Source organism: Chanodichthys erythropterus, chromosome 3 (genome assembly GCF_024489055.1).
Source record: "Chanodichthys erythropterus isolate Z2021 chromosome 3, ASM2448905v1, whole genome shotgun sequence".
NCBI lineage: Eukaryota > Metazoa > Chordata > Actinopteri > Cypriniformes > Xenocyprididae > Chanodichthys > Chanodichthys erythropterus.
In genome coordinates, this window is record NC_090223.1 from 10,280,868 (window position 1) to 10,296,353 (window position 15,486).

Sequence of the window (15,486 nt, forward strand, 5' to 3'; positions counted from 1 at the left end):
AAAATGTGTGTGTGTCTATATTGCATGAGTAAATATATGTTCAGTATATCTTTTCACATGTACATCTATATGTTATGAAGTGTATTGCTGAATATAAAATTACATACATTATGATATACAAGTAAATATGTTGTCACATATTTTTCAATAAATGAAAAGTGTCAATTCCTTATGTAATATATTAATACAATATATTATTCTGTATATTTTCAATATACTGTTAAATCATTTAATATATTGATCATTCATAACTAAGGAAATATATTTTCTTTGCATATTTTCTTTGAAGCTCTTTATAGAAATGTGGCAAGCTGAAGGGTTGATAACTTTTCAATCTGGGAACAAAAGAGAGATTTTTAAATATTATAAAGATGTCATATGTATCCATATACTGCAAGTCTTTTAAGATCAGATGTCCGATAACAAATAATCATATTTCAAATCACCATCCAACATCAAATCAGGCAGAATAAGAGTTAAAGATGCAAAAGATGCAGAAGCTCCACCCTCTTACATCACTTACCAGGAAGTGACTGTCTTATTTATCCTTTCTGCCTCTTAGTGTTGACAAAATCATAAAATAATCAGCAATCAGTGGAGAAGTAACACTTTCAAGAAGAGACAGCAGATCTTTGTGATTCTCATGTTGATTAATTTTTGAAACCATCATTCAGAAAGTGGAAGCTTAGATTGCTGAAGCTCAAACAGTGTAAATGGATTCACTATCTGAAGAAGAGCTTACTTGTCCTGTGTGCTGTGAAATCTTCAAGAATCCTGTTATTTTATCCTGTAGTCACAGTTTCTGTAAAGAGTGTCTTCTGGAGAACCAAGTTTCTGTAAAGAGTGTCTTCTGGAGAACCAAGGAAACACAGGAGTGTCCTGTCTGCAGGAGATTATCCTCACATGCTGAACCTCCATGTAATCTTGCATTGAAAAATGTGTGTGAGTCGTTCCTGAAGGAGAGAAATGAGAGGCGTTCATCTGAGGAGATCTGCAGTTTACACAGTGAGAAACTCAAACTCTTCTGTCTGGAGGACAAGCAGCCGGTGTGTGTGGTGTGCTTTACTTCACAACAACACGACAATCATAAAGTCAGACCCATCACTGAAGTGGTTTCATCATATAAGGCAAGACATATTTTGTTTGAGGACAAAACCATATAGTTGTATATCATAAATATATACAAATTTTTCCATACCATCATTTTGTGCATTACATATATGAACATTCCACAGAAATACCTGATTTTCACTTTCATTTCCAGGAGGAGATCAATGCAGTGCTTAAATGCTTAAAAGAGAAACTTATACACAAAGAAAAAGTTAAAGGAGTGTTTAAAAAAACAGTTCGTCACATCAAGGTAAGGACTGATTCTTTTGACAAATTTCATTAGAATAGCTTACTTGTACAACTACTTATGTTCTGCTTGGGAGTACATACATGAGAACGCAGATTATTACGTAATCACCTTCCACATTTTGATGTCAACTGACTAGTTTGGCCGACCACAGGCAGCGTGATGAGATGTCTCCAGAATAAGACATTTGAGATGATTGAGGTGAATGTGATTTGATTTCAGTCTCAAGCTCAGCACACAGAGCGTCAGATTAAACAGCAGTTTGAGAAGCTTCATCAGTTTCTCAGAGATGAAGAAGAAGCTACAATCACTGCACTGAGGGAGGAAGAGGAGCAGAAGAAGCAGATGATGAAGGAGAAGCTGAAGGAGATGAACAGACACATCTCAGCTCTTTCACACACAATCAAAGACATGGAGGAGATGATGAAAGCCAGTGACGTCTGCTTTCTGAAGGTCTGATTTCAGATCATTGGTTGATCATTGGTTCATTGATTGAGTTCTTGATGATAAATGGTGTGTTTGTTCTGCAGGAGTTTCCAGTCTCAAAGGAAAGGTGAGTGATCTGCTCCTGTCTCTGGTCTCTCTGGTTCTGATCCAAAGCCACTGCAGTTCTGACTCCTGAATGTTCTTCCAGAGTCCAGAGCTCACAGCCGGATCCACAGATGGCTTCTGGAGCTTTGATTCATGTGCCGCGTTACTTGGGCAACCTGCCGTTCAGAGTCTGGAAGAAGATGCAGGACATCGTCCAAAACAGTGAGTCTGACAGCAGGAGATCAGGGGCCTCATTTATAAAACTTTCCATAGATTTTATCCTAAAAATATACATATGCGTAAAAGCTAGATTCTGCGTTCACACAAAAGTTTTCAGATTTATAAAACCATGCGTATGCCAGAACCTGCTCACAAATCACTTTATAAATCCCAATCAGCAGAAGATTGTGCATACGTCTCCTCCTCGATATCACCATATATGGAGCTTATGATGCCCTCATTTTACTATTCATAACCTCATCTGCATATTATTTCCATACATATTCCCATCCACGTGACACAATGGTTAACACCGTCAAAGGTACAAGACATTGGAAAATATTAGATATGGACTATAAATGCCATTTGTGCAATAAACTACACTGATAAAAATCATCCAGTATCCTCTTTATGTTTTAGAATAAAGGGTTTTAGAATAGAGTTGATTCATTCATTTCCACAGGCCAAATACTATTTTAATTGTTTAAAAATTGTTTTTTAATCCCCATAAATCATAAGCAGTGTCTCAGAACAAGCCGTTTCCAGATCCCTGGCAGTGTGACGTCACATTAGCCACAGGCCCCACCCACGAATGTTGACAGACACTGACATTTGAACATAGAACTGCCCTGAGGCGTTGTTTACAGCGAGTCCGCCATTGCTGCATTGACGAGAACGTTTCCCAAGTGTTTTAGGTGTTCTGGAGCTGCATGAATTAATCCAAAGAGCTCTCTCCATTTACTCCCTAAATCTGAGCTGCTGAAAACGAGGTTAATTAACTTGGTTTTCCAGGAAAATGCTCCCTCAGTTCTGTCGAAATTTGTTTATTTCTGCGCAAATCATTTCACACCAGACTGCTTTGTGAACGAATATCAATACAAAGGGACAATACAAAACAGAGACTGTGATAGAAATATGCTACTCAAGGATATACAAGTAAAAACTGTTCGTGATCCAGCTTACAGTCTCCAGAGTGATACTTGATACGGCAGTAATGAAGGTGAGAGCACTTTATTACAGTTCATCAGAGTTGATTTACGGGTATAAACACCTGAAAGGCATAAGGTCTTTGTATATTTGTTTAACTGTTAGTTGTAACAAGTGTTTCTGTGTAATTCGCTATGTTTGTTGGTGATAATAATACAAGGGAAGAGGAAGAGTTTATGGATAATATTTTAATGTACACTTGCAGTGTTTTATTACATTTTGTAAAATGGGGCATAATAGGAAATCCCCTTTAAAGAGGAATCGTTGTGCTCCTGGCGCTCCTCGCTGTCATTAAAACAGTGTGTCACAGGAAAATTGATCAAAAGTAGCATGTCTAAATTCATATAACTTTTGTTTAACTTCTGCATAATGACTGCGTAATGTAATTTCAGTGCTTATAGCCATTAGTTAAAGTGTAGTAATAATGTGTATCTCAAAATGAAAATGTGAGTTTCCATGAGAGTTGAAATCATTCTTTTATTTATTTAAACTGTTATTGTGAACATGCACTGTATTAATGATTATGACTCATAATGAGGATTTAAAGTGGTTTTCCTTCATCTGCCGTCAGTTCCTCAGCTCACCATCGGTGTCGCCAAACCGCTGGCGTACGCCTCTTTCAGGGCCTGTTTTGTGCGTACACAACAGTTATAAACGAGGCCCCAGAGCTCTCACACATACAGTGGACATGATGGAGGGTGGAGAGATTCTTCATGTCACAAAGAGATAAATAATAATCTAAATAATGTCTCATCAGCTCCTGTGATTCTGGATCCAAACACGGCTCATCCAGATCTCATCCTGTCTGATGATCTGACCAGTGTGAGAAACGGCAGGATCAATCAACCTGTTCCTGATAATCCAGAGAGATTCGACTGGTATCCCTGTGTTCTGGGTTCAGAGGGGTTTAACTCAGGAACACACTGCTGGGATGTGGAGGTTAAAGAGAGTTTCTGCTGGATTCTTGGAGTAACTACAGCATCAAACCAAAGGAAGGGGCGTCATTGTTTTAACACTGATGTCTGGAGTGTGGAGTATGAACAGGAAGGACTGTCTGAACCGTTTGGCTTTCGTGTTTATCAGCAGCTTGATCGTGTGAGAGTGAATCTGGACTATGACAGAGGAACAGTGTCATTCTCTGATCTTGTAACAAACACACATCTACACACATTCACAACCACCTTCACTCACACACTCTTTCCATTCTTCAGTTGTTTTCCCTCTCTGAAGATCTTAGCCTTCAGTAGTTAGTAAATGTTAGATCTGGATCATACAGACATAGGTGCGTGTAAACCTCACTCCCCTGAACTCAAGAGGTGCTCTAGTGACTGACACTATAGAGATTACAGAGCGCCCACTTTCCATGCGGACAGGCCCGGGTTCACGTCCCGGTGCGAACTAGAGGAGCTACACATGGAACATTCTCATAACTTTGTCTAATGTTCTGGAAAGTTCTTCCAGTTACATAATAGATCGTTTGTTCAGGGTAATGTAAAGGTTACCACAAAAACTTTATTTATACATTGTAGAAGATTGTTTAAATTTCCTCAATGTTAGGAGAAAAACATTAGAATGACAACTGACTTCAAATGAATAAGGTTGTGTGTGCCGTTTTAAAAGAACATCCTTGGAAATGTTTTGTAGCTAGCTATTGTTCCTAACCTTTCTCTTTAATTAATGGAAAGGTTATATAAAACAGTGTTCAGGAAATCACTACATATTATCGTTAGCATTTTCATAAATGTTTTTATAATGTTAACAGAAAACATTTGAACAACATTCTTAGGACATAAATATTTAAATACTTTAAATATTAACATTCTAGCTTAAAATTGGCTTAAGGTTGGATGTTGCATGGCAAAATCCCCTGTGTTTAAAGGGCACCTATTATGCCCATTTTTACAAGATGTAATTTAATCTAATGTAACTCCAATCATTTGATAGATGACCTTCAGTTAGACTCAAAGCTTTTTACCAACAAACATGTGTACTGTTAAAGCTTGCCAACAGAAGGTGTCCTAATGGTGTGGGCTGCGTTTGAATCCACATATTTCCCTACTATATAGATGGTAAAAAGCAGTAGGTGAACGAATACGATTTCTCAGTATTTATAAAACAGTAGGTGAGAAATACATGGTGTATTATTTCCCACAAGATTTGGAAGCACATATACGGATGTGTTCGAAATGCCTACTATATAGTAGAAGAAAACATGAAGTACATGAAAAGAGTAGTATGTTCAAATCCTCAGTATTCCTAAAACAGTAGGCGAGAAATCCCTGGATGGCCTTACTGCTCCCACTCACTTTTCTACCATGATATGTCATAATCGAACACGGAGGTGAAAAGTGACGCCAGTGTTTTCAGATGTGAGTAAACATGGTTCCTTGTGTTAAAATCACATTTGTTTTGGCACAGAATTGGCACAGCTGTAAATACATGATTGTAATAACAGTAAGTTTGAATAAAGCTTTGTTTCATGTGTTGTTGAATTGTATATTGGGATGATTAGGCTACTTTTATTCTTTTTTTTTTGCTAATTTATTAATGTTTCCAAAAATGTATACTATACAATCTCAAAATAAATGGGCAGCTTCAACAAGACCACAAAATGAGTTTAATCAATATCAAGATATTTACAGATAGATGATTTAAACTTGTCAACTCATTACATTTAAGTTAAGCTAGTGATAACGTCGTAGGTCACATGATAATGTCAACATGTCGGATGATGTCCGGATCGCATTCATACTCAACGAATCAGGCTTTAAAATACGTACTGTTTTAGCGCTCGATAAGTACATTGAAATTAACTCAGGGAGTATGTGGTTTCGAACGTAGCCAAAGTGAACTGCTCATCTAACCTCAGAAGACTCTTCGGGTGCTTCTCAAACGGAAGGCTGCATCCTACGAAGGCTGCATATCTCGCCGAAGGCCATGGGTGTGTCCGAAAACTGGAAAATACTGCCTTCGGAGGACACATTTCAAGGTAGGAAGGCATGTCCGAATCCAATGTTAGCTTCACTTCCTGTCTTATGTGATACCTTCATCTGATCGATTTTTCAAGGAAGCATAGATGTATCCTTAGCTGCCTTTGATATCACACAATCCTGTGCTTTCCGTTCTGCTGAGCTAGAAAAATAAAGATGGCGTCGGAAAGTTGCGTTTTCTGGCCATTTATCGAGTATATGTAGATGTAGCGAGAAATTACTACTGTAGTAATTAAATATTTGTTTAGTTCTCAGCAAAGCTTGCGCTACTTTGCCGTAGATCATTAAACTGTTACGCTGCCTCAGAAGTCTGTCTGAAACCCGTTTCATGAGGTGTCTTCATGCACAAACACAGACTTACAAGTCATTGCTTGATAAGGCAGCAAGACAGCTACCTAGGTTTTCGGATGCAGCCCATCTCAATCAGAAGGGTCCTTGAAAGGTAGCCTTTGTTTTCACATCCTTCGTTAAGCTGAATTTGAAGGATGAGATACTTCACGACATTCAATCGCCAACAGTCCTTTGCACTCATTCCAATTCATGAAAATAAACTGATAAACAATAAAATGTCTAGTTTTTAGTATTATATATTCTAGTGCCATAGTTTGTAGTATTATTATATCTTAACTGTCCCTCAAAAAATGGAAGTTGGGCATACTGTACTGATATAATACACTCAGATAAGAGACACTTGGAAATTGTAATGCCCGTATTACCCAACCAAGGGTGATACTTTCACTTTGATGGTATTTGAGGAAATAATGGATGAACTAGGATTTTCATGCTGAAAGCGTTTCTTAAGTTATTCTTCAATCCAGGGAAAGTGAATTATCAGTAAGAAAGTAAGAAACAATCACTTAAGGGTCTATTCCTCCCTTTTTCCCTTCACACATTTTCTTCTCTCTTTTCCCTCCTTATTTTACTCAATTATTCAATGTGCTCTCCACACTCCAGACCACAAGGTGGCAGAAATGCACATTTTACATTGGTTTCCCAAACCACCAAAACACGAAGAGGAAGAGACGCGTTCTGAACTGCTGTTTCAAAACAAACGATTTGCGGCGTTTTTGAAGCATCATTTTTTTAAACCGATCATAATTTACAAGTAAAGCCATGCATTCAGGGCATCGGGAAGAGCTGAAGTCTGTAAAAACAGAGTTTATTGAAGATGACAGCGAGAACAGGACTGATCCAGAACCCTGCAGAGTGAAGCAAGAAGATACTGAAGAACCAAGAGGTGTTTATTCTCCTTTTGTTATTAATGATGCTGTAAATTCAGACTTTCCAATAAATGTGCAATGGACTATATGCACTGAGCGTTCTTTAGAACTTCCGCATTAATATAAGCCAGCTCGATAACTTCCGGTGAGATGTCATTTGCTGGTGTGTTGAGCATCAGTAGTGTAATACTTAGTTTATGATCAGATTATAGTCACTTAAATAGACAGGCATAGCATTAATTTAGTTTTTCAAACGTAACACGCATAAAAAATAAATAAATAAAGACATACCTCAGTGTTCCTCCTCGGCTAAATTCAATTCAACAATCAGTTTTCACACTTCTATGTGAAAAAAAGCTTGAAAAATTAAATATTTATTGTGCACTTTAGTTAGATTCATTGAATAAAATGTGTGTTTTTATAAGCATTGACTGACAGGAGCTGTGATTACAAGGTAAAAGTGCGGTCACTTTCTGTTTAATTTATTCACTATAAAAGTTATTGTTTTTCTTAAGATTTTATAAGTATTTCATACTTCACATTAACAATGTATTTGTAAACCTAGTTATTTTATAATGTTTAATATTTAGTCAAAAACGAAGTGAAAAACGATTAGAGGAAATGGCTCACAAATGCGCAAATACATGCTACTTTGCCGCCACCTGCTGGTTAAAGTGGTAATATTGTCTTTTTTATTTTTAAATAAGTGTTTTCTATATACTACATTTTTAAACGATCGGTTTTACAATGGGGACAATCTCAGAAGGAACAAGTAATGTTTGTGGTCACCACATTAAAAATAACATTTGAAGTGCTGAGGAAAAAATGTGTGTGTGTGTCTACAGACACAGCGTTTTTAATTGGTCTGAATAGCTTCGTCTTTATTGCAATCAATACAACTGGTTTATTGGCAAATTAGGTAAATGTGATAACTGGATTAAAATATGAATACAACATTAAAAAGTCAACCATTGATGGTTCTGTGTCGATGTACAGTGACTACAGAAGGAACAGTTCACCGGAAATGCCCGAGCTGGCTTAACGATCAACCAGGAAGTAACCATATAGACCCCTTAATCGCCTACGTCACTGTGACGTCACCGCTCTAGCTGGAGGCAAAACATAAATAAGAATTCATAGCAGGCGCACTAAAAGTTTGAGGTTTTGACTTTAAAATGTCGTCTTGTTATGTTTTTGGCTGCCAGAATAGAAGGAACAGGACTTTTGGTTAAAAACTAAAGTTTTACCAGATCCCGGCAGACATTCCTTCACAGAAATCAAAAAGGTAATTGTGGTTGAATGCAATACAACATACAGACTGGACGGAGACAATCATAAATAATACTCGTGTTTGCAGTGCACACTTCATATCAGGTAAAATAATCGATGCATATGTAATGGTGTGTTGGTTTTATCTAGTACAAATCAGCAAGTTTCTGTTTTATAGGTGAAAAGTTGCCAAATTTCAGCGCACTAGCTAGCTTAAATGTTAAACAAACATACAGCGATAGATGTGTGTGCCATCCTTTGAATGGTCTCTTAAAATAATCCACATTGCTAGCCATAATCATAGTTAGCCAAGCGTTAGGTTACATTACACAATAAGCCTTGACAAAATTCCCCGAACCACCCGAAAGTAATTCATATGTTGCCTAGGAAATATCCAAAACCTAAGTTAATTTACAAAAATAGCTGTCATGGTCAGTCAGTGACTGTACATAATAAATTTAACCTCAATAAAGGTTAGCCTGGGATGAACGCAAATTCCCATGATAAACCTCTGGGATTTTAGAGCACCAACTTATAACAGTAGGTCAACATAACTATTGCGTTCTTTAATTGATTCCCTGTCTTATTCTGCCCTCTAGTGGGTAATATCGAACATGCTGCTAACCCTGCCCAATAAATACGTTTGATGTTATTAAACAGGTCAGGCAGGTTATATGCACTTTTATAACATTGTTTTAATTTTTATTTATTTTTATTTCATTTTTAAGAGCGAACTCGGCATAAGGCGGATTCGAAACCGCGGCGATCGCAGTAAAAGCTAGACTGGTGGTCCAATACTTAAGCATTGCGCCACTGGAAACGTTGATAAGTGCACGTCCTTTATCATACTAGAAGGACAATGAAAAGTTATTATGTTGAAGTAATGACTTATAATGTCGTTATAACGACTTATTATGTTGAAATAACGAGATATTATGTCGTTATAACAACTTATTATGTTGAAATAACGAGATATTATGTCGTTATAACGACTTATTATGTTGAAACAACAATATATTATGTCATTATAACGACTTAATATCTTGAAATAACGATATATTATGTCATTATAACGACTTAATATCTTGAAATAACGAGATTTTATGTCGTTTTATAATGGCTTAGGATCTTGAAATAACAAGATTTTATGTCGTTATAACGACTTAAAATCTCGTTATTTCAAGATATTAAATCGTTATAACGACATAAAATCTCGTTATTTCAAGATATTAAGTCGTTATAATGACATAATATATCGTTATTTCAAGATATTAAATCGTTATAACGACATAAAATCTCGTTATTTCAAGATATTATGTCGTTATAACGACTTAAGTTTAAATAACGAGATATTATGTCGTTATAACGACTTATGTTCAAACAACGATATATTATGTCATTATAACGACTTAATATCTTGAAATAACGAGATTTTATGTCGTTATAACGATTTAATATCTTGAAATAACGAGATATTATGTCGTAATAATGAGATAAGTTTTCGTTTTTTATTCCTCCCCACCAAGTTTTTTTTTTTTTTTTTCACCATGCGGTTCAGGGCTTCCGTAGTGCAATAAATTAATTTTTGCGAATTTTAAGCAGCGACATGATATTGACAACCAACGATTGTCAACTTACAAAATTTTTCACAGTCGATCAAAATAGGCAAGTATTGTTTTAATGGCATATTTACTTGTGAATGTCCACTGAATGTCCAATGTCGTGTGATTAACAAGACTATTGAATACGGATGTCCAAATGTGCGAATATAAAACCAACTTTACCCAAGTAGGGACTGCTCATTCATTTACTTAGCCTCATGTTATTACAAATTTTATTGAAAAAACTGATAGCCAACTTCAACATGGTGTAAATCGAATCTATCGATATTTGCACTAAATGGCATCTATTGCGCATCTATGCAGAATTTAAAGACCTCCAGAAATTGAAGCAAAGGCAGCACACGATTATAATAAACAGCCCAGGTGAAAAAATACTATAGTAATGTGTACTAATTACTATAGTGTTTTTTGCTTAGTTATCAATATAATGTGATAAACATACCAGAATACCCCAGGTGTATTTCTTGTTGTAATGTTTTTCTAATGTTGTTCTAATTGTTTTGTTTTTGATTTGAAAAAGTATTGCAATGCATCAATATATACAAACCCGATTCCAAAAAAGTTGGGACATTATACAAATTGTGAATAAAAAAGGAATGAAATAATTTACACATCTCATGAGCTTATATTTTATTCACAATACAATATTGATAACATATCAAATGTTGAAAGTGAGACATTTTGAAATGTAATGCCAAATATTGGCTCATTTTGGATTTCATGAGAGCTACACATTCCAAAAAAGTTGGGATAGATAGCAATAATGCCTCGTTTCCACTGAGCGGTACGGTTCAGTTCGGTACGGTTCGATCAGGCTTGCGTTTCCACGGCCAACAGTACCCTTACTTGATAGGCGTGGTGTAGCCGGAAAGTAGTGATCGACGTCATTCTCGTGCAAAGAAGAAAACGACATAGTAAACAACAATGGAGGGCATACAGCAGATCTTGTTCTTGCTTCTCGGCTTGAGGCTGTTTGTCACAAGAAGAAGACGAGCTTTGCTTGCTGCATACCAACATTCGGCGTTTCAGAATACCAAGTACGCAAAGTTCAGACGCCCATGCAGCAGCACCTACCAGCAAGTGGAGGAGAAAACCCGCGTAATTTAAAAACTATTTTATTGTGTCATGAAATGTAGTTTTAAAAGCTTTTCAGGCGAGAATGTAGTTGTGAAAACAACAAATCTGTGGTTTATTTATAAAGATAGTGCCTATTTGAAAATTTAATCTGACATTGTCGGAGTTGTGAGATCCAGGCGATCACCGGGCGCTCGGTGCTCATGTACCCAGCCGAGAGCAGCTTTACCTCGGCTAGTCCTTCTGACATTCGCCGCTGGCTCTGATGTCTCTGTAGTGGTTAAAAACAAGATATATTTCATCTTGTGTTTAATGGGCAATCTTTGGTCTCATTCATTTATAATGTGTTCCCGGGCAAATAATTTTGGCTGAGGGCAAAATTAAGTTTTATAACTTTATATATTTATTTAACTTTACCGTTGTAGTGCGCAGTGCGTTTGACTGAATTATTTGCTTGTCTTTATTTCTTATTGTATAGCTTCTCATATTTTATGCTTTTATAATGGTTATTATTGATAATTAAACATCACAATGTACATAAATACAAATACTTTTTGCCTCTTCTGTTACACATAGGTGTACATCAAATTGTCTGGCAATGAATAGAGTAGGCTTTTTCAGAATCACTGTATCATGATACCATCGATATAATGGACAAAACTGTATTATGAGTACATTGTAGTTGCGAGTACACCAGAGTCCTACTAAATGCCGCAAAGTGTCCTCCTTTTTGGTGTTATGGAAATGGCCACCCTATGAGACAATCATGGGAGAATCGTGATCTCTGTTTGAAACAAAAAAAAATCATGTTACTCAATTCAACCAGAATCGTGCAGCTCTACTGATTTATATGTGACATCTTGATGTTACAAGTATGGAAATGAGATTCAAATTACTTAAAAAACTTTTTTTTTTTCTTTCATTTTAGACCTGATTAAAGAAAACGAGGAGAGCGAAGAACTAAATGAAGTGGAGGAGAAACATCATGTCAAAACTGAAGAAAAATCTTCAAGTTTCTCACAGACTGAAAGAAAATTTGTACCGAGAAGAAGAGCCAAGAAAAATTTCATTTGCCCTCAGTGTGGAAAAAGATTCCCAAACAAACCAAATCTTAGACGTCACATGAGAGTTCATAGTGGCGAGAGGCCGTACACATGTGATCAGTGTGGGAGCACTTTTACTGCAGCTCACGTATTGAAGCAGCACCAGAGGATCCACACTGGAGAAAAACCTTACAAGTGTTCATTCTGTGACAAGAGATTCAGTCGGTCATCACATTTGAAAAGACATGAGAGGATACACTGCAGAAAGAAGCCGCACACGTGTGAACAGTGCAGGAATAATTTTGCACAAGCAAACGGTCTTAAACTATATACGTGCCCTCACTCTGAAGAAAGACCATTTAAGTGTGATCAGTGCAGTAAAACATTTTATAGAGCAGAACACCTGAAGATCCACATGAAAGTCCATTCAAAGGAGAAGCCTCACATGTGCTCTCTGTGTGGAAAGAGTTTTTCACAGCCGGAATATTTTAAAATGCACCAGAAAAGACACAGCGTTGTGAAGGATTATATGTGTTTTGATTGTGGGAAGACCTTTATTACATCTTCTATATTGAAACAGCACCAGAGGATCCACACCGGAGAGAAACCTTATAAGTGTTCACACTGTGACAAGAGATTCACTTTGTCCGGACATCTGAAATCACATAAGAGGGTCCACAGTGGAGAGAAGCCGCACACGTGTGATCAATGTGGGAAAAGTTTTCAAGGAAAAGGAACGCTTAAGACACACATGAAAATCCACTCTGGAGAGAAGCCGCACACATGTGATCAATGTGGGAAGAGCTTCACATATGCATACACTCTTAAATTGCATCTGCGTTCTCACTCTGGAGAGAGACCGTTTAACTGTGATCAGTGCGGTAAATCATTCGTTTCATCATCAACCCTGAAGATCCACCTGAGTGTCCATACGAAGGAAAAGCCTCACGTGTGCTCTTTGTGTGGAAAGAGTTTTGCTCATATGAGTGGTTTAAAAGTACACCAGAAAATTCACAGCGGAGTGAAGGATCAGATGTGCTTTGATTGTGGGAAGACCTTTACTACATCTTCCGGATTGAAACGGCACCAGAGAATTCACACTGGAGAGAAACCTTACAAGTGTTCATACTGCGAGAAGAGCTTCAATCGGTCAGGAACTCTGAAAAGACATGAGATGGTCCACACTGGAGAAAAACCTCACAAGTGTTCACACTGTGAAAAGAGCTTCAGTCTGCCAGAATATCTGAAAAAACATGAGCGGATCCACACTGGAGAAGAAACTTACAAGTGTCCACACTGTGACAAGAGCTTCAGGCGATCAGGAAACCTAAGAAGACACGAGAGGACTCACGCTGGAGAAACGTCACACACGTGATCAGTGTGGGAAGAGGTTTTCTCATTCAGGTTCTCTACTGCGACAAACTAAAAACAGATGTGGTGTAGTGTTGGCGAACATTAGCCGCATTTCCACTGTCATGCCTAAAGCGGGCGTGCTAGTGCGTGCCAGGGCCAGTCGCGTTTCCACTGTCACTTCTGGGGCTTGATCGTGCCTCACCGGGGCTTTCTCGGGGCCAACGGCCCAGGTTTTTCGGCCCGCTGAATACCTTGGTCCAAAGCGGGCCAGCTCGGGCTTGAGGGAGTGGTTACGAACAAAGGCAGAGTTTATCTGTGTGTGGAGACGGAGGCGCCATGGATGATTACATGTAGGTTACCAGCTAACATCAGCATTAAGGACTTTTAAAATCATTTTAGCTCAAAACTCACTTTCAGACAGCAGCAAGTGTTTGAAATAACTTCTTTTTGTGATCCGATGTGGATTCTGATCACCAAGACTATGCTATTACCATAGTAAACATGGTAAATATATTTACGATGGCTTGAAGAAATCAGACATATATACTATCATGCAACGCTATTTATTTTATCTGTTAGCACGTCTCGTCTCTCAACGGACTGATATCCATATTTAGCTCTGCATATGTGGCTACCATGGTGGGCGAGAGCCGTGAGGGAATGGTGCGAGGCAGGTGGCGCGAGAGTTAATGAGCTCCACCTGGGAGGTGCACCGGCCTTGAGTCTATCACAGAGGAGCTCCGGAAGCATAAAAGGAGGAGCGACGCCAGTGAAGGACGAGAGAGGACCAGGCCTGGATATTATTTTATGTTTTATTATGTTTGTGTGGCTGGCAGACGTCCGCGAGGGTCTGTCGGCATTTTACTTTCGTTTTGTTCTTTGTTTATTTTTATATTAAAGTTTATTTGAATGTTCGCCGGTTCCCGCCTCCTTCTTCCCATACTCATGAACCGTGTTACATTGGTGCCGAAACCCGGGAGGAAGGAGGGACATGCTGTCGGAGAGCCCTCGCTGCTGAGGGGGATCGCGGTGCCGCGGAGTTCGGGCAGCACGGGAGTGAAGACCGCGAGAGCCTGCCCGAGGCGGTGGTACTGGAGCCTTGTGAAAGATGGGATGGAGACCCGGATGCCGTGCTCCTGGGACGAGGTGGGGAGGCTGCTGTCCAGGAGGGAGCGGAGGAGTCGCCACCGTCCGCCGTGGGCCGGAGCCTGCTGCCATCCGCCATGTAGGGGAGGAGCAGGGGACGGGGGAGGAGCTGCCGGCTGCCCTCCGCAGGAGGAGTCATTGCCGGCCGCCAGGAGGCGGTCGAGGATCGGGCCGTCCACTGAGCGTCCAGTGCCATCGCATGGCACCGCAAGGAAGAGCCTCTCGGCAGGCTGAGGACCGAGCGGTTGTGTGTGGGAACCGGACCCAGAATTTTTTTCTTCTTTTTCCTCTCTCGTCCTGTCGCTCCCCTTGCTTCCGTCTCCTTTCTCTCATCTCGTCTGTCCTTACCCCCAGGTGCTGCGGCTGCCGAGACAGGCCCCGGGGGGAGTAGAGCGCAGTCTCGGGAGTTCCCCCCGGCCTGCGAGGGGCGATGGGGGTATGTGACGACCAGGGCGAGAGCCGTGAGGGAATGGCGCGAGGCCGGTGGCGCAAGAGTTAATGAGCTCCACCTGGGTGGCGCACCGCCCTTGAGTTTTCTAAAAGGAGGAGCGACGCCAATGAAGGACGAGAGATGACCATGCCTGGATATTATTTTATGTTTTATAATGTTTGTGTGGCCGGCAGATGTCCGTGAGGGGCTTTACTTTCGTTTTGTTCTTTGTTCATTTTTATATT

The 15,486-nt window shown here is 39.1% G+C and overlaps 2 protein-coding genes across 2 annotated transcripts; both read left to right on the forward strand.

Annotated features, from left to right (window-relative positions):
• Window positions 1–713: 713 nt before the first annotated feature.
• On the forward strand, window positions 714–4,345 carry LOC137003083 (E3 ubiquitin-protein ligase TRIM35-like). The gene is made up of 6 exons (XM_067363123.1): window positions 714–1,127; window positions 1,265–1,360; window positions 1,580–1,810; window positions 1,888–1,910; window positions 1,992–2,110; window positions 3,852–4,345. Exons 1-6 carry the CDS (start codon window positions 714–716, stop codon window positions 4,343–4,345), a joined length of 1,377 nt encoding a protein of 458 aa, XP_067219224.1.
• Window positions 4,346–7,099: 2,754 nt separating this feature from the next.
• Window positions 7,100–15,486, forward strand: LOC137017054 (zinc finger protein 595-like). Its single transcript, XM_067380973.1, has 2 exons — window positions 7,100–7,321; window positions 12,198–15,486. Exons 1-2 carry the CDS (start codon window positions 7,198–7,200, stop codon window positions 13,685–13,687), a joined length of 1,614 nt encoding a protein of 537 aa, XP_067237074.1. The 5' UTR covers window positions 7,100–7,197; the 3' UTR covers window positions 13,688–15,486.